General features: G+C 39.3%; 1 protein-coding gene across 1 annotated transcript in view; it reads right to left on the bottom strand.

The window, feature by feature from the left end:
* Positions 1-23,971, bottom strand: part of ADCY2 (adenylate cyclase 2) — a 205,765-nt gene that overhangs the window by 128,466 nt on the left and 53,328 nt on the right. Inside the window, exon 3 of the mRNA XM_059477068.1 lies at positions 13,651-13,812. Coding sequence (XP_059333051.1) covers positions 13,651-13,812 — 162 coding nt within the window. The remainder of the gene's footprint in view (positions 1-13,650; positions 13,813-23,971) is intronic.

Genomic DNA, 23,971 nt, shown 5'->3' on the forward strand with positions numbered 1-23,971 from the left:
GCTAATTTGTGCTTGCCTTGAGCATCAGGCTAGTCATTTTTTTCCTCTTTATTCAGGGTCATCAGAATTTACAATGACCTACTTCCTTACTAAACAAGCATGTTATGAAGAATTAATGGATTTTCTGTCTTAGAGACTGTGCTTACATACTGTGTAAGAGAAAACCTTCAGATCAGAGAAAAGCAATAAGGAAGATCAAAGGTATGGAATGGCTTCTAAACAAGGAAAGATAAATAATTTTCTATTCTGCAGCCTGGGAAAGAAATTACAGAGGAGGTGTGACAGAGTTTTATAAGATCATAAATTATCTGGAAAGGGAGAACTGAGCTCTTCAACTGTTCAGTCTTTTCCAGTGTAAGAGTCTGGGGGATGCAAACAGATCACAGGTTTGAAACAAGCAAAATATGGTTCTTCTTGCAACACAGGTGAGCTGATGAACTCTCCGTCAGGGGAAGATGATAAGCAGGATGAACTATACTGAAGAGTTAAAAAAAAAAAAAACACATAAATTAAAAATTTTTAAAGGCCCAGCTAGGTCAGAAAAAGAAGCAAAAAATAGGTTTGTAAGAAAGAATAAGAAAAAAATAAGCAAAATGGATTTCAAACCAAGGTGTGAGGGAAGTAGAAAGACATAAATCTTGAGAGAAAGCTTCCAGCAATTTACAAGGAGAAATTATAATTTGGAAAACTAAAATAAAATGGCAGACTTCACAGAATCACTGAAGGTTACAGTTGGAAGGGACCACAATGGGGTATCTGGCCCAAACTCTCTGTTCAAGCAGGGTCATCCTAGAGCACATAGCACAGGATTGTGTCCAGATGCTTCTTGAATATCTCCAGACTTCTGACTTTGGCTAGTTTGTAGTCAATGCTAACCAAAGGGCGCCACTTTCAGAGCTATCAGCATGATGGCAAACAGTTCTAGTTTTCAGGAAGGGAAGACCTATTTAAGGGAAGTGCAAAGGAAGCCAATTTAACTACACACATCACAACTGCAAAAAAGCACTGCAGACACAGAGGAGAATCACCTTTAAGCACTTAAGTCCAACTCTTGCCCTACCTCTCAGCTCCTCAGTTCTCTGAGATACACCCATTATGCTTCATATCAAATCATCCAAACTGAGCCTAGCATGAACGAGAATCTCGGCACCACTACCTTGCTAGAACTGTTTTAACAAACTAAAAAACAGCTAATATAAATTTCTAATAAAAAAATAAGGAACTGTGTCAGGTATTTCAGGGATTGAAAGAGCATTCATTACTGTAAATCCCTTTTCACAAGCAATATTCAATCTTTCTCAAAAATTTATAACAACCTTTCTGGATTGACTCCAACACTCTGAGCTCAACTCTGCTCTGTATCCTTATATTTCTTTCAGTGACATTGAAGAGGGAAAAATGTGCTCTGCTACCTGAATGCTCAATGTCTCTCTAGGGACAGCACTGCCTGCTTAGGCAGTTTGCATCAGAAAATCTTTCCCTTCTCTCTGTACCCTCAGAGCATCTGCCTGCAGCAATCCTTCACTGCCAGGTCTCATACCAGTTCAGTAATTATGGAGCAGTATTACCACACTTCTTCTTTAACTCTGATATCATTGTGATGGCCTGGAAACCTGATGCTGATCAGCAAATGTATAGTGGAAAACCAACTACCTCACCATGCAATAATAAATATGCCTGCAACTCCTAGAAGGAGATATGAAAATTTAATGTTTTCTCATTATGACCATGGCTTATGGATTCAGGGCTTACCATATCCCATGTGTGAATATGAAGGGAAGGGATGCCCAGAGTAGAAACTGTCCCTGTGTTATGCACTGTGAAGATATTAAAGTCAAATCTTCATCAAGTTCACCAAGAAAACCACTTCCTAGGCAAAAGTCATAATGCTGTTTATGAACATATGGAATTCCATTTGAAAATATGTGCCTCTGGTTTATGCTGGAGGTTTCTGACTCTGGTAGTCTGACAGAGGCAAAGCTGCTGCTGCAGCACCATATCCCCACATCCATCCAGTCTCAACTACATACAGTGCATTTATACACATTTATACACAAACCAATAGCCAAGCACGCAGATCAATGCAGACTGAAAAACAAAAGATCAATGCAATACTTGAGCAAACACAAGCCACACCAACATCCTGGTCCTGCTCCCCTCTCTGGCTGACCAGGATGAAAGCAATTTAGCACAGAATACATACATAGAGACATTAAAGATCCCTTCAGGAACCAGCCACAGATCTTTTCAATAGCCAGCCCATCATCTTCCATCTTCCGTCTGCACAAACAAATCAGTCTCTGGTCTGGCTTGGGCTCCCTGCTTCTTCCAGTAGTGAAGCCTGGCCTCCAGCCTCTCCAGTATCCAACCCAGGCTCATGGCCTCATCTCCCACTCACCACTAGTGTGGCCTGACCGGTGATCACACGTGCTGATACACACTCACAAAATGCACGTGCAGCTGCCCCAGGCCTTGAGCCCCTCTGGCCCACAGCCCCCGAAGCACTAGAGAGTACTGAGACCTCTCCATTCTCTCTAGGTGCTCCACTGCCAACACCTGGGAGGGACCCTGTGACACAAGGCTTCCATTCTGTGGTCTCCCCACACACATAGGCCCATGCACACAGAATGGAGGTTGAGAAGAAGACAGGACAAACAGCATGGGTAGACAGGACAGTGCATGGTCAGATAAGAGTGCCCACCACAGCCTCTTAACACACGGTCAGCTGCTTTTATTGCCTTGTTCATCTATTCTCCCATATTTGTTCCTCCTCCAAACCATTATGATCTCTCCTCTTCCACACTCTGGTTCCTCTCCTAAACATCCCATCCTAAGTCAGCTCAGTGTCCAATTTGCTCTGTTTAGGTTATTGGAGTTCCTCTGTCACTGTTTCCCTGCTCCTTCATATTTTTGCAGATTAGCTTTTAATTTAACATTGAAATAACAGCTGATCCTGTCTAAGAGTCAGTGGAGTTTAGAAAGCACAGACAATGGATGTCAGCCAAGGGCTGAGACAGGGAAAATATCCATATCCAAAATATCCAAATCCACTGTGTAGAGACACATTTTTTTCCAGACAGGATCAGCTGGCTGCAGCTGCAATGATTATCCCAGTAGTAATACGAGCAGGATTGGAGTCACTGCTGAGGCGGCTCCAGCAGGACTAAAATGGCTCTTCAGCACACCTTCTGCTGCCTGTGGTCTCCTCCTCTCAGAGGAGGGAAAGGGGCAGAAATTTACCATTCAAGATGCATCAGTATCAGTTTCTCATTCAAGACCTGCACCAGGCAATTCAAATGCAGAGCTGGGTTTAACACTGACTGTGCTTAGGAAAAAAAGGGTTGCAGAGTGGGATCTTTATTTGTACTTTGTTCTAACCTTGAACTCTAAGGTTCTATCCTTAAAGGTTACTGACAAAGCCCAGGACTGACAGCACAGGTAGGTCCAGAGAGGACACAGAACCTGCTTAAAAAGGTTCCTGCTTGATCCCCCACTGTCCCAGGCAGGCCAGCTCTGCCTGTGTGCAGCCCCAGGACTTGACTCAAGAATATTTTTAGCAAATGCAGCTCAATAGAAGCTGAAATAATATAGTTCAGAGGAAATAACTAGATAATGATTTCAGGGACTATGTGTGCACCATGTGAAAGAGGTTCTGAAGTGACACAGTCAATACCAATAAGAGTAGAATGGGAATCATCTCTGCATTCAGAGATCATTGGTGCAGCATCAATAAACTGAACTGAGGTGAGAAAGTTCCAAATACCCAAGGAAAACATTTACTGTCTAAATGATTGGATAGCAGAAAAATAACTGTATCATTGTTGATGACTGAACAGCAAATAAAGCAAAATGTTAGAGCAAATAACAGAGAACATTATTAAAGGTGCCTCATTACCCACCTTTCAACTTTTCAGTATTCTACTTCTCCTATTTATCAGCATTTATGCTTTTGTCACCATTTTTGCACAGATAATTTAATGTTTCTTCCCTGTCCCCTCCTTTTTGCTTTACTTTCTTTTTTATTGTGGCCATTTCTCCATTTTCAAGACTTTTTGAATTGCTATCCTATGCTTATTTGATTTAAAAAGAAGGGGAAAGAGGGAAGGAGGAAGGCAAGATAAGCCCTAAGGATTTTAACCAACATGACTGCATTTGATGTTATGAACTAAATTAAACATGATAAATGAGTGGATCTAAATAATCTGTTAGGGCAAAAGAACTGGGGTTGGAATGCCACCACTTTGCTGCCCTGCTGGACCCTGAGGACAGCGTCACTACAGCAACAGCCTTTCCGGGTGTCACACAGGGAGAACTCCATCTCCTTTCTCTGCTCCTGCCCACTGGCCTGTGTGAGTTGGCTGGAGCAGGCAGACCACCTGGGAGCATTGCTCCTTGTCACCATGTCACCATTTGTCCTGTTCTTTCCAGAGGCCAAATTTTAATGACTCACTCCACAGCCCAAGCAGTGTGCGTGCACACGGAGGTCAGCAGCAGTCAGCGCTCAGAGAGCATCAGCAAAACCCCAGCTGACTTCCATCAGAAGCTAACACTATCTCATCACCTACATACCAAAGGAAACAGGATAATTGCACACCTCATATTTGCATTCAGAGTGTGAAGCTCTCACACAAGCTGCTGCAAACCTCCTCAAATAATCCCAACAGTTTTACTAAAAGTACATATGTGAGTAAATGCTCATCAGGACACAGTCTTTTCCTGTCTGAAAATAACCTGAGCAGGATCTCATGTCTGCATGTCTAGGGGCAAAGTGTAGCAAATAAAACTAGTAAATAGGACAGACAAACCTGCTGTAGTTAACCTGAAGAAATGTTACTGTGGCAGAGAGGCTACGAAACTAGGACCATAAAATGTGACAGAGTATTCAAGACAAAGAAGATTGTTTAAGTGGCCATTAGAAATCTTTTAAATGAAAAATTTTCTTCACAGCAAAGCTTAAATTTATCTCTTTGGAGCAAAACTCAGTTTTGCCTTCTAAAACAAAGAACTCAGAATCTCATGCTTCAGAATCTGACCTTCTCATTTGGATTCATCAATGTTGCAATAAATTTCCCCAGTTTAAAACTGACTAATGAACTTTCAAGTCCTTCTTTTCATCCTCTTCTGCAGCAGCACATAGTGGCAACAACTGTTTGAACAAGAGGCACGGGGATCTTGAGTAACTGGTATTTTGCATGCATCAAAAGCAAAACATCTGCTGGAGTCCTTTAGGGTGATTTTTCTCCTTTAGCGTGTTTGTTTCCTGTCCTGCTGAGTCTTCCATCAATGATGGCCTATCAGCCTTAGCTCGGGGCATCCACCAGCATTTGAATCTTCTGTAGATGTATGCTATTTCAGCATTGGTAGGTCTCAATTATTTGTTAAAAGACTAAAGGACTTAGGAATAACCGTGCTATTGTATATCCAAAGACATGGAAGCTGGCCTAAGGTTCAGAGGCAGACAGATCTCTGCACACCTTTGTCTTTTCAGAGTAGCATAAGTGTTTTCACACAGCCTGAACTCCCAAAGCCTGTGGACCTGAGCTAACCTGGGACAGAGACAGCTTGCTTACTTCAGACCTGTGTTCTTGTGGCTTCTGAGCTGATGGACTGCCATACATCTGGGAGAAAATATATCCTCAAAGGAACAAAGAAAACAAAACTGCAAATAGATTCATGAACATAACTTTATGTCTGATAAACTACAGCCTTTGCTGTTTGCATACTGCTGCAATCAGAGTTGTAACTCATAGCCCCACTCAGAAACAGGTAGGAGCTAGCAGAGTCCAGGCAGGTGACCTTTGCAGCAAATACGCAGCATACAGTCTTTAGTATACCCAGAAACAGTTCTAAACTGATGGCAGATAAACATAATTTATTACACACAACTAGAGAGAGGCACAGGAGAGACATGATTTCTTCTCAGGCCCACAAATGACAAACGATGATGCCACTCACTGGGTGTGTAGGAATACATATACCTTAAGAGGGGAAAGAATATGCAGTGCAATTTCCAAAGGTGCAATCCCTGTGAAGAATTAGGAATTGAAGGATTCACAGAATCATAGATTCATCAAGGCTGGAAGAGACCTACAAGATCATCCAGTCCAACTGGCAGTCCACTCAGCACTACCACTGTAGCCCTAATCCACTAAACAATATCACCCAGCACCAGATCCAGGTTTACTTCAAGGTTTGCAGGCCATGTCCTCCAGCTGTACCTCTGCTGTTAAGCCAAAGTGGAAGGCAGTTCTGAATTCCCTGATCATTGCTTCTGTATAGCTGATACCTTGCTCACTAGCACCATTTTGATCTGGGCAAGGCAGTATTTTCCCAGAGCCTTGGCATGTCTTAGAGGACAGAATATGTCAGGAGTGTTTCGGAAGAAGCTGACACCTGACTGCCGTGTTTGGAGAAGGGAAAAGGTGAGAGAGTTTAGGCAGGTAAAGAAAAGCTGTGATACCAGCTCCAGGGCCAGGAACAGCTCCCCTTTTACCAGTAGCACAGCTGCAGCTGCTAAGAAAAAAACCCAAAACGTGGCAGAAGTTTACCTCCTTTGCTCCTGGCTTCCACATGCTTATCTGGGAGCATGAACTGATTCCATCACAGGACCTACAAGATGGGCACTCGGAGGCTGCAGTTAAGGCAGTTGTGCCGCCAACACATGGGGAAGTGTGCTGAGCGAAACAAGGGCTACTTGTATGAACATGCACTGACATTTGCACTGGAGTGCAAATTTTGGAAGATGATTGGAAGAGGAATACTTCTACTTAGCACTGATGGATGGCAGGGGCTCCAATGACAAATAGAAAGATCACATGCTACTGCAGGCACCTACAAAGAGATGGGGTCTTGAACCACTGCAAGGGGGATTCTGACTCACCAAAGTCTTCTCTACACAGCAACAGGTGTTTTTGCTCCTGATCCATATTTTATGCTGCACTAGAAGTGGCTGACAGGATGAGGAAATGCATTCACATATTGATAGGGAAAGCTATTTTTCTTCTACAGAATTCTTCCAAATGATATGTAGAGCTATACGGTAATTCTTTGAGTACATGAAATGACAAAGCATCATGCCTAGAGTATCATATACAGAATTAAATGTTCCAGCTGCAATAAGAAAAGAACTAACTCACAACAAATTTAACAAAAAATACCAATCTGTAAAAGTAATATGTAACTGAAAAGGCTGGCCAGCATCTGTGAAAACAGAAGGAAATCAGCAAAACTAACCCAGATGAAGTAACTAAGATTCTTTACCCAAGAAAAATTATCTGGATGGACAGTATTACAAAATTCTGAATTCAGGGGTTTAACCTTTTACTGGTCAGTTATATACATTAAAGTCATCTCTAGAAGGATCTGGAGTACAACCCCCTTGCCAAAAGTATGTTGTATAGGTGACAGTTTATTTGCTGCTTGAGCCTAGAAGTACTGGAATTTCCTAATATGTTTTAATTTTTTTACAGTTTTGGCAGTATAGTAGCCTCAAGGTTGAGCATTCTGACATAGACATTTTATAATTTCAAGGACAGACTGAAAGACTCGGAGTTTGTTCAGCAAATAATTTATATTTTGGAAAATTAAAAATTGCTACAAGAAATTGTCATTTTTAGAACACGAAAAGCTAAAGTAGTATGAAAGTGATAAACAAATATTCACTGCTGATTTAAATATTATTGTAAATAAAGTTAACACAAATGTCAATCTAATCCTTTCAGTAAAGCTTAAGAATAAATGCTAACTAGAGCTATTTGAGAACTCACGCAGATATTTCCACGACTTAAAAAAAAAAAAAGAAGCATTTATCATTTATCTTCTGTACTTCGATGATTTTCTACACATCTCACCAGGACTACTTTCTATGCATTTCTTAGATGCTGACTTTGGGCTGCAGGTAAATGTGCTTTTGAAAACCCACGTGGCCACCTGCACACGATTTCATCTCACAATGCAATTCTAGGACTTTGCTGAACCTTCCATCACACTAAGTATTACAGATCTTCCCTTTACAGCTTCAGGGACTTTTTGGAAGACATTCATATTCTGTGTTTATGTTTAAATACTCTGAAATGCAATTATACATTCTCCTACGTATCTATACTCTTGTAGGCAAGTGGCCTCTTCATAAGCACATCCAAACTGTAGAGATTATCTTAAAGAATGAGTGAAACACAAAGTACATCTGCTGATGGTGAAAATTAGTAAAAAAACCCACAGCAGATGGCCTTTCAATATCTCCCTAGATAAAGTATAGAATCAAGAATAAAAAAAAAGTGCAATAATGAAAAATACGCCTGCTGCATTGTGCGATGCAGGACAGAGCCTTGCAGGCTCCCAGCTGCTGCACAATGTGCTGAGCCAGACTGCTGCTGGGATGGGGAGGGCAGAGGGGAAAAGGCACGAGGTACAGGCCAGTGGCAGCTGCTGCTACAAGGAGTACAAGGAATAGAGCCTCCCTCCTTCCATGGCAGCCACTGCCCTCCACACCTGCAGCAGGAACAACAGCGATTCACCTCGTGAAACCGAGCAGCAGAAAGCAGGAGTTGCTTAAGCTGCTTCACCTTCACAAATAACCCTTCCTCATTTCCTTCAAAGTAAAGGTATTCAAGGAAAAAGGATAAATTCAGCCCTCAGTAAGAGCATTTTGACATTCAGACTGAATGAAGTTCCTATGTGCTTTCAGCTTTCACTGTGCAGCTTTACAGCCTCAGGGGTTGTACATCACTGGATGTACGAAAAGACATGGGCTTTTTTCCCAGACTTTTTTAATAAACATGATTTTTTCTTGCACTGTGTGATAACAGCATAAACCAATTTCTACTCTATTTCTGAGCCCTAGAGCTGTACATTTTCTTCTTTTATAAGGCAACGAATACTGGTGCTTTTTATTTTTATTTTTCTCCTGTGCCAGTCTATTACATAAAACAGCTTTTGAAAATATCCTCACCTCTTAAATTTACTAAATTAACAGATTAGTTTAAATCAGTGTTCTAAACAAAAGGTACATGCCTTTTACATGATATATTGCAAAAGGCATACACCTTTTGTTTAGAACACTGATTTAAGTGTTGTAAGGCACTTAGAACTAAGTTTTTCAGTTTTCTAAACTGAAAAAGGCATATATTGTTAAGATGAAAACCAAAGTTGTCCATCTTTGAAAATGATGCTACACTTCTGATGATGAGCTTTTGGTATAATTTGTTTCAAGATGTGTAGTGATGAAGAAATTGATAATTTTTTTTTTAATAAAGCTTATTCCCTTTTTTAGTTCACTCTTGTTTGGTTTATTTGTTGTTTTTTTTTTTTTTCCTGAATAGGCCATAGCCGTTGATTTTTAATTTTGTAAGAGCAGCTTATCTGATGAAAAATACACATCTTGTGGATGAAGCCGTGGAATTTCCCAATACAAACAATTCTGAAAATAAATTTTTCATTTAGCATTTGTTTTTCTTCCATCCCAACAGAATATTATCTTAAGGCTATGAGATCACACAAACAAAGACTTTCATAAAAGTTGTTACAAATTATTTCCTTTTGCTGTATGCATTCCTGAACACAGTCCAAAGCCAATATGAAGTTGAATGTATGCACACATGCATTCTGCCTAGCTATAATTGTGTGCCTTTAAAAGTGACCCCTTTTACAGGGCTGCAAGAAGCCACCAAAAAAATCCTCTAAGGTAAAAAACACTACTTTAGAAATAAAAAAAAGTAAAAAGGGAGTTCGTAGTGATTTAGCCAAGGTTTGGAAAACACTTAGACACAGCTCATGAAAAATGATTACAAGAGCACCAATATTGCTTGCTGAGAAAGTAAAACTAAAAGACTAAAATAAAAAATCAGACTCCTCACATAAATCGTAGGGGAAAAGAAAAATGGAAGCTTGTAGGATGTTTAATTATTTTGGTTACCTCTTTTTTTTAACAGATTAAGAACAAAAGTACCTCTAATGATAGTATCAAGCCTATTTTACAGATCAGACTGGCTGACTAGCTGATAGCAGAACAGGAAAAACACAAGTATTTGATTAGAATCTGTTCTGGTTTGGGGGAAAACAGGTTATGTGTTTATAGGAAGAGATGGCAGTTAAATACTTTCCATTCCAGGAATAACTGAAAGGGATGTTAAAGTTGTGAAAGTCTTCTGAGCCAAATGCCTTTAAAGAAGAATTAGAGTCCTGTTCTCTTAGAGCAGTCCTGGAGCACACAGAACAACATCCTCTGCTTGGCAGCAGGATTCTCACCTGGAAAGAGGGGGCAGAGTCCCAGATTCCAAACCGTGCGCCTTGTAAAGGTTAGGATTAAAACTCTCAACAGAAAAAAAACCCCAAAGCATACATACACAGTAATTTTTTTTTTTTTTTCATAAACTGCGGCTGGAACACAGGAGTCTTTTTCCCCCCTTCCCGGCAGAGCTCCCGCAGCTGTGCAGGGAATTCCCCAGAGGAGCGTGCGGGGAGGCTGAGCCGGGTGTCTCACTGTGGAGTTTGTGTCTCGCTGTGCTGATGGGCACAGCAGCACACTGACCCCTTTGTACCCCTGGCCCCTGTTAGAGCCGGTCCCTATTAGCATTTGGCACGGCTGCAGCTGCTCCTGGCACGCTCCTGCGAAGGCAAATGCCCACACTGCAAGAAAGATGTTGACGAAGCACAAGTGAGGACTCAAAGAACAACTGTGAAAGTGATGGAGGGCTTAGCTAGCGCAAAAGCAGGCAACTCGTTTATTTTACTGACAAAAAGGTTATGAGGCAAATTCATGATAGTCTACAAGCACTCCCAAGGAAGGAACAGAAATTGGATCCTGTTGGGTCTGTCAGCCTACCGGCCAGAAAAATGAGATCCAGAAGCTGCATGACAAGGCTAGACTAATTCCTAATACTAAAGATGAACAGAATTCTAACAGTGGCGCTCAACAGCCATGGAAAAAATATGAAGGCTTGTGGAAGTGCATCTCCATCATTCCCGAAGTTTAAACCAAGGTGTGCTCCCTCTCTCCGAGAGACATGTAGATCAAACAGAGACTACTTCATGCAACCAGCACAGTCTGTTGAAGAATCCTTCTTAACCCAGCAGGAGGCTTCATCTCAGCATCTGTAATTGCAACAGACCCTGGATCAAGAGCATCCTAAGCTTTACAGCTTTAAGGAAGCCACTTTTTTGATGTAAAATCTTGCAGAGGATAACAAAGGAATGACAAAACCAGTCAGATAGGCTCTGCCAATTTTCAAAATGAGCAGATGCTTCGGGACATCGATTTTTCTCTCTCATACACTGAAGGTATGATTAACTTTTAAAGTGCTATGGGATGCCAATCAGTCACTGAAAGATGCTGAGAAACTGAAGAAGGTCCAGCAAAGGCCTATCAAACACATTACAAGGCAGGAGAACCTGACATAAGAAGACTGAAAGATGGTTGTTCAGTCAAGAGAAAGCTCAGAGAAGATACAATGGAAGCCTCAAAACATAGGAAGCAATTATAAGGGAGACGCAGGTATTCTCTACTGAAGGATGTTTGCTACATATACAAGATATAAATATATATACAAGAAACAATATATATATAAGATATATATACTATAATATCCTATATGAACTTAAGGTACATCATTGACAAATGGTATTTCTCATTTTAGTGCCATCAGTATCTCTGGCCTAAGCCCTTATTTGTCCTCTCAATTTTCAAAACAGACACTTTTTGCTTACACTCCAAAGTATAAACAATAGTAATCTAAAAATATACAGAGGGCAAATGAAATGGAATTAGGGAGCATCATTCAGATCTTCCCACAAATTCGCAAGAATGCAGTGCACTCAGTACCTCCAATAACTGCCAAGCTATTCATAACACTTAGCACATTTTACAAAGACAGAATAGAAAACTAGGAACAACGCAGAAACTAAACATTCTTAACACATTTACAAACAGTGGCAAGACTGCCACTCTTTCTGAATGAAACAGGAAGTTAAAGAAGAGATGAAAGACAATAGTTTTGCCTCACAGACTATGATCCATTTGTTTTGATTCTGTAGAGGTGATGTGTCTAAAAATACAACATCTTCTGAAAGTATTCTTTTCGATATACCAAATGTTAATGGTCTAGAGAGGCAAGAAAAACAAATATTTTTTGCAAACGGCAACTTTAACCCAAAACAATTTTAGAGGAGTGGCAAACATTAATACTGCTTTAGCAGTGTATTGATGCCCAGAATAAAAGCCATAGGTTAGCAAAAAACTGAAGAGTAATATTCTCCCTGATTTTTTCCACTACAAATATCAATAACTGTATTACTGAATTATTTAAATACTATATTAACTGCAGATGACCACAGTTCTTGCTTAATATACAGCACAACTTCACAACCTTCACAACAAGACACTCAACTAATCCAAATCAGGAAGAGAAAAGCAATAATTGCTTGCTCATAATTTAAAATTTCTACAGAGAGTTACATCTCAGAACACATGTTGTTCACCAAACTTCAATTTCAGTATTCCATAGAACACATTCCTGAAGCCATAACTGGAAATAAAATGTATTTTCCTGAAAAACAAATCACAAGGCAGGACATTTGTGTAAAATCACTTTGAGGCATAGTGTTTCTCAAAGTAAGCCATAAGCATCTCAAAAGTTAGGTCAAAACTATTATTTGCTTTGTTCTTAATGCTACTCATAATAAATAGTATAACGTCTGTCTTTCTTGTTCTATTAGTATGTTTATAAAAATGTGTTTACCTTAAAGATTCAGTATCATTTTGGTGCACAAGTTAAAATAAATCTGTTTCCTTAACATGGCATAACTATACTAAAAAACCAAACATGTCTTTGTTTTTCAGAATGAAATCCTATGTTTTCCTTAAAAAATACGCGTTTCTATCAATGTCTGCTGGGATCATCACAGCACTACAACTAAAACTGTAATAATTCACCATTTAAATATCTTCTGTAAAAGAGTAAAGAAAAACAACTCCTAATATTTGGATTTGTACAAATTATTAATCTGCAGGATCATGTGGTGGATTATCAAAGTTGAGTTACAATCTAAGACACAACTGCAAACACAGATGGGTTCCCAAAATGTCATGGAGTCTGGAGCCAGCCAGACTCATTCAATCATTGGGACCAATCAGGATGAGGCAGTAAAATTCCTATCAATGGTTGAGAACTACAGAAGGAGGGCAAGACCTAGAGCAGACTTGTAGAGTACAATGTCTTCACAGCAGAAATTTAACCCTGCTGACTTGAGCATATTCAAAGGAACAAAGTCAAAGATAACATTTGGCTACTTGGAAAAATCCTTGGTGTTGGAAGTAAGGCCTTAATGAGGTAAGGAGATGAACAACATTCTTTACAAACCAGAGGGGTAGGGCACCTACCACAGTACAGCTGCATCACATACTTTTTCAAGCAATTTAATTTTCCACGTTGGTAAGTGCTACATGGCTGTAGATTCCACCACTTTCATGTGTAATTCAGGAGGACATAACATTAATGACACCCTCATCATGATAAAGTGCATTATCCATGAATTAGCAATTCAGAAATCAAGACAGAAGTAAGTTTGTACTCCCAAGCACGCACCAAGGCACTCCTGGCTCATGAACCAGGCAACTCAACGCACAGGTAATCATTAACTGCAGAGAGCACCTACCTGCCAGACCAAGTGCTCCTTCACAACAGCTGTACCTGACAGACAGACGCTCAGCACGATCGTGTGGGACGCAGAGGTCACCACGCTGGCAACTATGGCGTCCCTCATGTTGAAGGGCAGCATGGTGTACACCACGAAAATGATGAACAAGAAAAACGATACCTGGGCAAGACACCAAGACAAAAAAAAAAGGAAGCATGTCAAATTCACTTTGGAATAAGATTTTTATAAATAGCATTTAATTTTGAACTGTCTTCAGCATAAAGTTACACACCAGCTTTTCATAAGGAAGTCATTGCTAAACACTGAAAAAATGGATTTAGGAAGAATTATTTTTTAAGAGTGTTGGAAAATTTACATTCTATTAGACTTAAGAAGTGTGGTCTCAAGATACTAAGTCATGGCTTCAGACCTACAGAATACTCCAAACTTTTCAAATTTTACTCCAAATTTATATTTTCAAATTTTTATTAATACTCTATTTACAAGTAAAGAGTTATCCCAGGACTAGTGAATTCTGATTATGACGTGCATTACAAAACAATCTGCCAAACTCCTCACAGAGCCTTAATTTCAATACAGGAAGACTTTGTACATCCTGGTGAACTAAAAATTCACAGTATAATATACATGACATTATGCAAAACAAAAAAAAAAAAAAAAAAGCTCAAGTTGAGCCAAGAAATTTGATTTAACAAGATGGTATTTCATGAGTATCTACATGACCTACGTCAAATTCCATAAAATCACTACATTTTAAAGTAATATATTTATTTAGTCATGAAAAACAGCTTCAGAAAATCACAGTCCGTATGCAGAATCTCCTGTCAGCTTCTTTTAAAGGGTACTAGTGTCCAAACTGACCTTATGGAACAAATGTACAGCCCAACCCATAACAGCAAAAGGGATTCCTTTGCTATACATAGGAAAATATATAATGGATGCTGTGCTTATGCTCCAAACACCACCACACATTTGAGAAAATGTAACTAGATTTGGGACACACGTTTTGCACACATAAGTAAGTAGACGACTCTGAAAAGGTGCCAGCTGGTACATGATTATATCTCCATGGAAGGCTTTCCACCAGTTTGAGTTGCAAGCCTATTCACCGTGCAGCAGTTGCACACACACAGGACAGAACACAGAGAGCTCCCAGGCAGGTATGAGCAAGAGTAATTTGCTGCTCACTTCCCTTAGTGTCAGTCTGCATTCTTCACACCTGCATGTGACAACTCCATAGTCAAAACTGAAGTCTAAGGTATGTGCCCTGTAGGACAGTGGAGGCATTCTTTTCCATCATGGGGACAGAACCAGATGGAGAAGATGTCCACTTCTGTTATCCATCCATCTTTCTCCACTCCCTCCATTAAGATCAATCCAGCTTCTTCCTGATCTCTCATACCCTTTTCAATGCTGCCAGCTCTCCCATATACTCAAAAGTCAAATAGTTCAAAGGCATGAAATGAAAGAGAACTACAAAGGAAATGAGGGATAACAAGAAAATACAGCAAAAAAAAGGCAAAGCAAAAGCTTTGCTTCTCCACTCTTCCAATCTACCAACAGATATCGCAAGAAAAAAAAAGTGTTTGATACCTGGTTGCTTTCAGTCCTCCCTAAAAGTTTTCACAGTGATCAGATGTTAGTAAAACCAACAGCAAAGAAAAGGGTGTACAAAGTTGGTCTAGTAAGAGAAAGGCTATGCCAGTATGATGTTTTAAAACTGTCCAGGCTGAGGAAAAATCAATTATGATACTGACAGAACCAACTGGGAGTCTTAAAACTTGGAAAAGGTCTGGAAAGGTCTGGCAGGCTAGAAAAGAGAAACATAGCACCTGTTTTTGAAAGGCTGGGAAAACGGGTGAAGCTCATCAGTGTCACTTAAATTCCCACAGAAGTAACAGACAATAATAATGCATGTCATAATTAAGAGTCCCAAAAGTTAAGAAAAACATAGGTGACAGCAAATGTGATTTTGCTGACAAGAAATCCTGTTAAAGCAATTACATCTTCTGTCATGAAAACAGGCATCAGTATAGGGGAAAACCCAAATAATTAGTTAGGCAGCAAAAAGGGATGTAAAAGGTCCTCTAATACAGGTGTAAGATAAACAGATGCCAAAGGCAAAATATCCTTCTAGCCTGTAAGACCAGCTGCTTAAAATGTTTCCAGTTAAAGGCCAGGCTGGATGAGGCCTTGAGAAACCTCATCTGGAAGAAGGTTGCCCTTCCCATGGCAGAGGAGTGGGAAGTAGATGAACTTTAAGTTTCCTCCAACCCAAACAATTTTGTGATTTTATTATTAAAAAATAGTTTGAAGAAGAATCCCAGACCTAAGTCCTGGAAGAAGGATTTCAAACAGCCCCATTCTCAGTGATTTTTCAGGTAAACAAGATTTTGTTGTTTCCAAGTTTAACTTTCTCATTGCCTATGTGGTATTCACATATGTGTGAAAATTTAATTATTAGAAACTAAAACATCATTCTTCTTTAACTGGTTTGTCTCAAATAAATATACCTTGCATATTTTTTGATATCTGACTTTGTAGCCAAACCAAAGGATCCACTCCATCTGTGCGGTCCATGCTAAGTACTCTTCCAAACTTACAAGTGGATGTAGGACAGAATATGATGCTGTTGCTTTTCAACTTTGATATAAAACAGACTACTAAGCATGTGAGCAACATTTTGACATTTTGCAATGCTTCTAGTGATATCAACTGTATCAGCTCCAAATTCCTTGTACATCTGTAAACAACTGTTTTATAAATTACCTCACTGCTTTCCTTGGTCAAAATAAATGGATAATTTCAACATTCAGCAACTACAGAGAACACTTAAGAGGTACAGCCCCTCTTGACATTACATATTCAAATAGGCTGGGTTGCAGAGGAACTGTGTCAAAGAACACTTGATTTAAAAAAAATTGACCTGGCAATTCTTATATTTGCATATATTTGCAGTTTTGAAAGTCAGTATGAGAATGCTGTTGCAAAGCAGGACATCTATCAGTCATGCTAAGGCAGAAATTCTCCTCTAAAATACACGTAGGAAATGGCATCTATCAATAGCTCTTTAATTCTCTGTCAAACTGCTTTCCCCCTATTTCTAGTAGTAATCTAATGACCTAAGAGAGATCCTTTTATCACAGAGGTTGCTTTTTCATTTCACATTGGCTGAAGAGTGTTTTCCCCATCTTTCTCAAATAAGATGCTTCTACCCTTCATCTTGATCGCAGACATACATAGTATGTAAGACTTGGGACATTTCAACATATTTCAAAATGCCAGTGTATTTAAGTTTAATATTGTAGAAGTTAACACACAGAGGCTTTTGAGCAGGTAGAAAGAGGAACAGACTTCTTGGTCTGAATCACAGTCTGCAGAATGGTCAATGGCCCTTTACCATCCATGGCCCTTTCCATTATCATCTTGTAAGAACTGGCAGAATACTGCTGATAACAACGTTAACAAGCAGTGATGCCAAGCTCCGAAAGACCCCTCTATCTCACTGCAAGACTTGCTAACGCCAATGATCACAGCATGCCTGCACTTGGTGTGTGTTCCTGTCAGTCATCACAGCATTCATTTACAGTGCACTATTTTTGACACTATTAAAAGTAGCCTGTGCCACCAAACTGTGCCACAATCACAAGGCCTGCCACTGTTATGTTGGAAGCAGTCTTTCATGTGGGTCATCACTACGACTGCCTAGTTGAATCATGCTTTTTGTCCTGATCTGAACTTATATTGCTTTAGGAATTTGATTCTCAGATACTTTCTCTATGAGTTTATGTTATCCATACCTTGGAGATGGGAGTGCTTGAGCAGTGATGGTTTGCATCACAGCATGTAGCATTCACTTTTGGTTAACACTGGTGCAACATCTTACACACAAGCATGTGGTTTTCCTGCTTTGATTGAGGGTTATCCAGGACTCTGGCCCATCACTCTTGACTGTCAGAGCTTAGCAAAATCTGAGTGGGTTTGCTGCTCTCTGTATTTCTTTCCCCATACCTCAGCAGGGCCACATTGTCATCTACTCTGTAAGCAGTTCCTTTCCACAGATTTAAAGGACGGCGCACTGCTGTAGTGTAGCTGCCTGGATGGGCATGTAACAGATGATTTTCCTGCAGATTTTGTGCACCTGCTTTCAGAAGGGCAGCAAAAGTTCACATACAGATTACTGCAGTGATGCCACTGGAGCGATCTGGACACAAAATAGTAAAATGACACCATGGTGTGAGATATGATGATCATGAACCCTTTCAAAATCTCATTCTTGTCACAGAACGCAATACAACTATGACTAAACATCTTCAGCATTCAGAATGGAAAGATTCAGGCTGCACAAGATAGAGAAGTAGATCCTTCTTTAAGTTAAAGCCATTCTGAGCATTTTTCATGTTGGCATTTTGTCCCAGCACCTCTAGATGTACATTGGCTACAACAGCCTTTAGTCTGTTCTGTTGACTGTCAGCTGGGAGAACTGGTATGAGGCTGATAATATTTGGTGCTTTGCAGACATTGCTACTGGAAATGCCACTAGTTTGGATTGATGGCACGAACTACAGTGGCCCCAAGCCATGAATCCAAGCTGGTTTTTGTGGACACAACCCGTTCTGAAACACCTTGTCTCCCATGTGTCACCAGTTTCTACTCCTCAGTGGGGTTGTCTTAACTGTAAAGAGTACATGGAGTAGAAATTTTAACATATTTTACAAATTAAAATTGTCTTTCCTGGCACACAGGGTATCACAGGGGATGTTGCTTTGGCACTGAGAACAACTGTAAAAAAGATACTAATCATTCATTTTATACAAATTATGTTCCAACAATGACTCACAATTTCCCACCTAGACAGCCTTTTTAACACTGTGTTAAGATGGTTAATCATAACAGGCTTGGCATGTGTAAAATTCACTGAAGCTAATGTTACTCTGACCAGAATTTTCCCCTGAGGAGCATGATACCTTGGCACTGAAGCTGGCCTGCAAATTTAAATGTACCATTTCAGCATGAATTAGGGAAAAGCACTTCTTTGGACACAGCCAGCAGTAGTGAGGCTACAGCTAATAAAATATCTCTGTTTCTTTGGGATAACTGCAACAGTGCTGGCTTTTCACTGTATAACCATAATTGAACTGATAAGACTACAAAAACTGAAACTAAGTAGCCAGCCCACTATAGGATCACTTTCAGAGGTTTTTCAAGGTCAGCTTCCACATCACTGGCTAAAAGGAGAAAAAATTATCACCTAATTGAAGAATTTTCCCTTGGAAAGATGTTTAGATTCCAGCCACTGATTTCAAATGTTGTCTGTATACCTAATTGCATAGAAGATGCCCTAGCTTTTCTAAAGAAATAGCTAGATTTTGTAACATTTGGTAAGACCTACTAATCTTAAAAACAAATACTATGTTTAATACAATGTATGTTTTATGGCATCAGAAGGGTATTTATACAAGCTATAAACTATAGATTAAAATATTTGTGTTGGCAGTGTAAAGGTTGCAAATATGTAATGCTCTTTGCTATTGTAATTCTGAAGTCCAGCCCCCAAATTTCTACCTGGGCAATGTTCAAAGAATAAAACAAGCTACCCACATAAAACAAAAAAATTCAGAGTACAAAAATCAGCTTCTGTTCTGAGTCATCTATAAAAAGGCTAAAATTATGAAAGCATTGGGTAAGTGAAGGTGAAAATGTTCACTAAACCTTGAAACATCAGAAGAAAGGGCACTCAATGGAACTAGAAGGTTGGTTGAAAAAAGGTGAAATTAGCAGATAGTGACCTTCTTGAACTTACACTATCAGGATCAAAAAGATATTAAACCAATTCATGGACACCTTATCCATAAACCAACAATAAAAAACTGGGCAGGGAAATGCACCCTCTGATGTCACTAACATGTGGAGGCTGGGCAAGGTACCAAGGAAACTGACCACACAAAGTGATCAGTTTGGCATGCTGCCTTTCAGTAGCACCTTCTCTTGTAATTCTTGGAGACACATTACTGTGCTAGATGGACCCTGGCCTTTCCCTGCAGGATGTCCTTGTGTTCTGGTGCTAAGAGTCAAAAGTGCTTCAGAGGAAAAGAAAAAGATAAAGCAGTTATGACACAGTACCCTCCTTGACTTTAAAATAAAGCAAGACAATTCAGAAAAAGAACTGAAAGCCCAGCGAGACTATGAATAGAAAGCATTGTAGAACCATTCCCTAGTTAGAAGGGAACTGGAAGAAGAAAGTTGAGTTTTGAGCAACAGGATAAAACACAAAAAAAGCTCAATATTAATTTGTATAAAAATAATGGTTCCCAAGCGCCTGGTATGTCATAAACCTAAAGAATAAAGGAAGATTTGTTTGTGATATACTCCACAAAATCATTTCCAAAATAAATTACTACTTCACTGTTTTTACCAAACATAAAGTTGTATTTTCCAATAATTGTCATAGAAGTAGTAAACAAGTCTGTAAATTATGCCTTGTTCTTGATCATAGAGAACTCTCAAAGTAATAATCCCTTTCTTTTGTGCGCAGGTCTGGGTTTAAATGTCATCAGGAAACAGTCATTACAGCCTCTGCCAAAAAATTAACAACCATTAGCAAAATGGGACAGAATAAAAGCAAGTTGATTGCACTAAAATGTATATTTAAAAATAATTTTACTATAAGAGACCTTCAAATGTGTTCCTAAAGTCACATATTAATGTGATAGTAAGATGAAAGACTCCTGGAAAGGAAGGAAAATTCATATTTGAAATAATCAAGATACCAACTGATTCCATGCTGTCTACTGTGTGATTGGCCACAGAACATTTTCTTTCACTGCATGATATTAGTAAGAGACACATGAGATTTTGAAGGAGTGACCCAAGGAACATCAGCAGTGACCCACCAATTAATAACAATTTTTGGTCCTTCCTGCTACAAAAACAGGAGTCTGAGCTACCATAATCTCTAATAGATTTGAGATTATTCCTGAACACACTCAGAAAGGAAAGAATTTCATTTCTCTTCTCACACCTTGTTTTTACCATCATTCCTCTCCTCACTTAATTCTCATCTTTCTACTGTATCTTTCCACCCTTTCAGCCACATTATAGCCCAAGCAGTCAAGAAGACAGATTTGTTCTACTGCGCCACTGCTAAATCCCTGTGAGCAGAAAGACAACTTCATAAAGCACCATGTAGCCCAACAATGGCATCTGCTGGCAGTGATTTCGCCCTTAACTGGACCAGATGACAATAAGCCATGTCTTTGTTTTTTAGAGTGATGGGACAAGTGAAAACCATCAGAGATAGTGAATTCATTGTTCATCCTTGTTATCTTTCCCTCCTGTGTTTTACTGTGTTAAATATTAAGGTCAGAAACCTAGAATTCCTGCAAGAATTCCAGATCATCACAACAAGCATTTTCTCTAAAAGGGACAGTTGATACCCTCTTTCATGCTATCTTAATAATTTATTTTTTTGTTTAATCTAAGGACAGTGATAAAGATATTATAGCATGTTATTAAAACTAAAGCGTTGTCTTTCTATGCCATCATAAGGGTAAAAGCAAATGTATTTAATTCTGGCTAAGACCATGATGCATCCTATTCAGAAGTCTGAACTGCAATTAAATTAACACATTTTAAAAGTGGGAAGATCTAAATAATTATACAGTGCATGTAAACAGACTCAAGTTCAAAGCAATGAACTCCATTTTCACATGGACTATTAAGGAGGGAATTTTACAACACCCAAGCACTATACCTCAAATTTTAAGGTAGTTTAATAAGAATATACATTAGAAACATTTTCAGAGTTTCTACGAAGAGATATATACAACTATGAAAGAAATCTAAAATACATAAAAACTTAATCTAGTTAAAAAAGTTGTGAAAATCCATGTTAAGATATGCATGCTCACACATACATAGAAATATGACCAACAACAGCAATAATTTAAAGTAAAAAATCAAATGAGCTACTACCACAGAAGAAGAATATGCCACACGTCAGGAGATCCAAGGAGTTTTTTCTACATGTTAGACATAAAAGAAGCCAAACAGTGAATTTTATCAACTATTATAAGAGAAAGTAAAACTCCAAATTCCAACAAAAGTAAAGCAGAACAATCAAATAAATACGCTTGTTCTCTATCAAGGCAAAAAAAAAAGGATATGCTTACATTATGCTAAACAATAATTATGGTACATTTTTATGTTCCAAAATATTATCTTACAAGTGTATAAAGCCACAGATATTAATGCTGAGATATTTTGGAACAGCAGGTCCAATAAAACATGCTCCAGCCTCTTATAAGAGTTGATGATTATATATATTTATTTTCCATACTTCCTATACACCAGACCAGCTCCAGAGAACTGAGATAAAATTAAATTGGTAAAAGGAAAAAGTAGGAAGTAAGAGCAGAAAATAAATGGTCAACTTTTACACTGAAAGGACAGATTCAGAGGACTCAAATTTATTCCATGTCATCCTAAATGTTTTTAAAAAGGAGTGGAAGAGTGATGTGGCAATGATTGATGGGATTTTAATATTGTTCAGGGTATTCAATATCAGCAAAACATGGGAATAGTTGCAGAAGTGACTCACACTGCTGTGACTGGGCCATAGCAGACGAAACCCAACACGATAAATGTAAAATAGGAATGAAGAAAAAAATTTCAACCAAACACTTCCAAAAGTGGGCTTAACCTTAGTTATTACATCCTCTGGCAAAGATACAAGACTCACTGTGAATAGCTCTTTGAAAAAATGAATGATAGCAGGGGCTGGCTGAAAGGACAAATAAAAGGACAGCAATTATTAGGAAAAGAATAGAGAATCAAGCATCATGATGACACTGTAAGAATCCATGATGTGCACATTTCTTGAATAGTTTGTGCGCTTTTCTCCCCATCTTAAAAAAAAGAAACCATGTTGGTAACAAGCCCCCCCCCCCAACATTCTCTCCTCTAGCTGAACAGCCCCAGCTCTCTTATCCTGCCTTCTAATGAAAGATGTTCCAGTTTCTCAGTCATATTTGTGGCTCTTCACTGGACTGACTCACTTGAAACTGTATTGCTTGAGCACTGGGGAGTCCAGGACTGGACCCAGCACTTCAGATTTGATGTCCCCAGTGCCAAGCAGTGAAAAAGGATCACCTTTCTCCACCACCAGGAAGTGCACAGGTCTTCCTAATGGAGCCCAGTGCATGATCACACAACCATGTCCAATATCACCCAAACCCTGAGGAAGTGTAAGCCCTGACAGACCTGTGCCTCTGCCATACTGACCCACAGGAACATGGCAGCCACCAGAGTCAACCTAACAGCACATTGAGAAGCCTTGGAAATTTGAATTCATTATTGTCAGAGAACCCACCAAGAGCTGTGCTTGAAAATAAAGAAGGAGGTGAAGCAGGAGCATAAAGATGGTGACTCTGAGGAGCCATTTCCTTTACAGATCAGAAGCCCTCCTTTCCTTGAGATATTCAATTGTCAGCAAAGGGCAACACTCCCTGTTGAGCTGACATTTGCTGTGGCAGGTGTCAGAATGAAGGGAAAACAACCAGACAGTGATATGGGGTCATGGTTGGGGTATATCTGGTAGAAAAATTTAGATGAGTGAAGTGCCTGAACAAAGAAGACTTCGAGTTCCTTTGCACACACCAATGGTCCCATATAGCAGCTCAAGGCAGAAACTGCTGCAAAAGACAGACATGATAGATTTATATGACTCTGCTTACATAAAGATAATAACCTGACAAGATGGTTTTTTTACAAATTGTGGTTTATTCTAAGCATATATTTTTAGGCAAAACAGAAAAGACACAGAAGACATTGCCAAGAAAAGGAGCATCTTGATGACTGTCACAAAATACTGTGACTGTGTACAGAGTGGTAGTAGTACAATGTTAATGGGAATGGAAGGAAACAAATTTCTTCTTTGGGAGAACTGCCAAAATAGGACCTCAATGCCAACATCTCCTTAGTAAAACTCATTAATCTTAGAAACAACATGCCTAGAAGTGTTGTTTCAAAACAAAAAAGTGGACAAAATCATGTTCAGAGAAACTAAATTGCGAGGGGAAAAAAATTACAGCTTTTAGTTGTCATTAGACTAAAACAGGTTTTTTAGCACTTACTCAAAAATCTGTGTTATTTTCCTGTGACTCCTGCCTTTCCCAAAGACTTTGAAATCATCTGCTAAAACTTTCCCAAAGACTTTAATCCAGGATGAAATTACCACTCTGGCTCTTGCACAATGCCTTTAGGACCTCAGCCTATTGCTCAGAGCATCGTACCTGCAACCTTGGCTGTTACACCCGTG

The sequence above is a fragment of the Ammospiza nelsoni genome, chromosome 1 (assembly GCF_027579445.1).
Source record: "Ammospiza nelsoni isolate bAmmNel1 chromosome 1, bAmmNel1.pri, whole genome shotgun sequence".
In the NCBI taxonomy this organism is placed as follows: Eukaryota; Metazoa; Chordata; class Aves; order Passeriformes; family Passerellidae; genus Ammospiza; species Ammospiza nelsoni.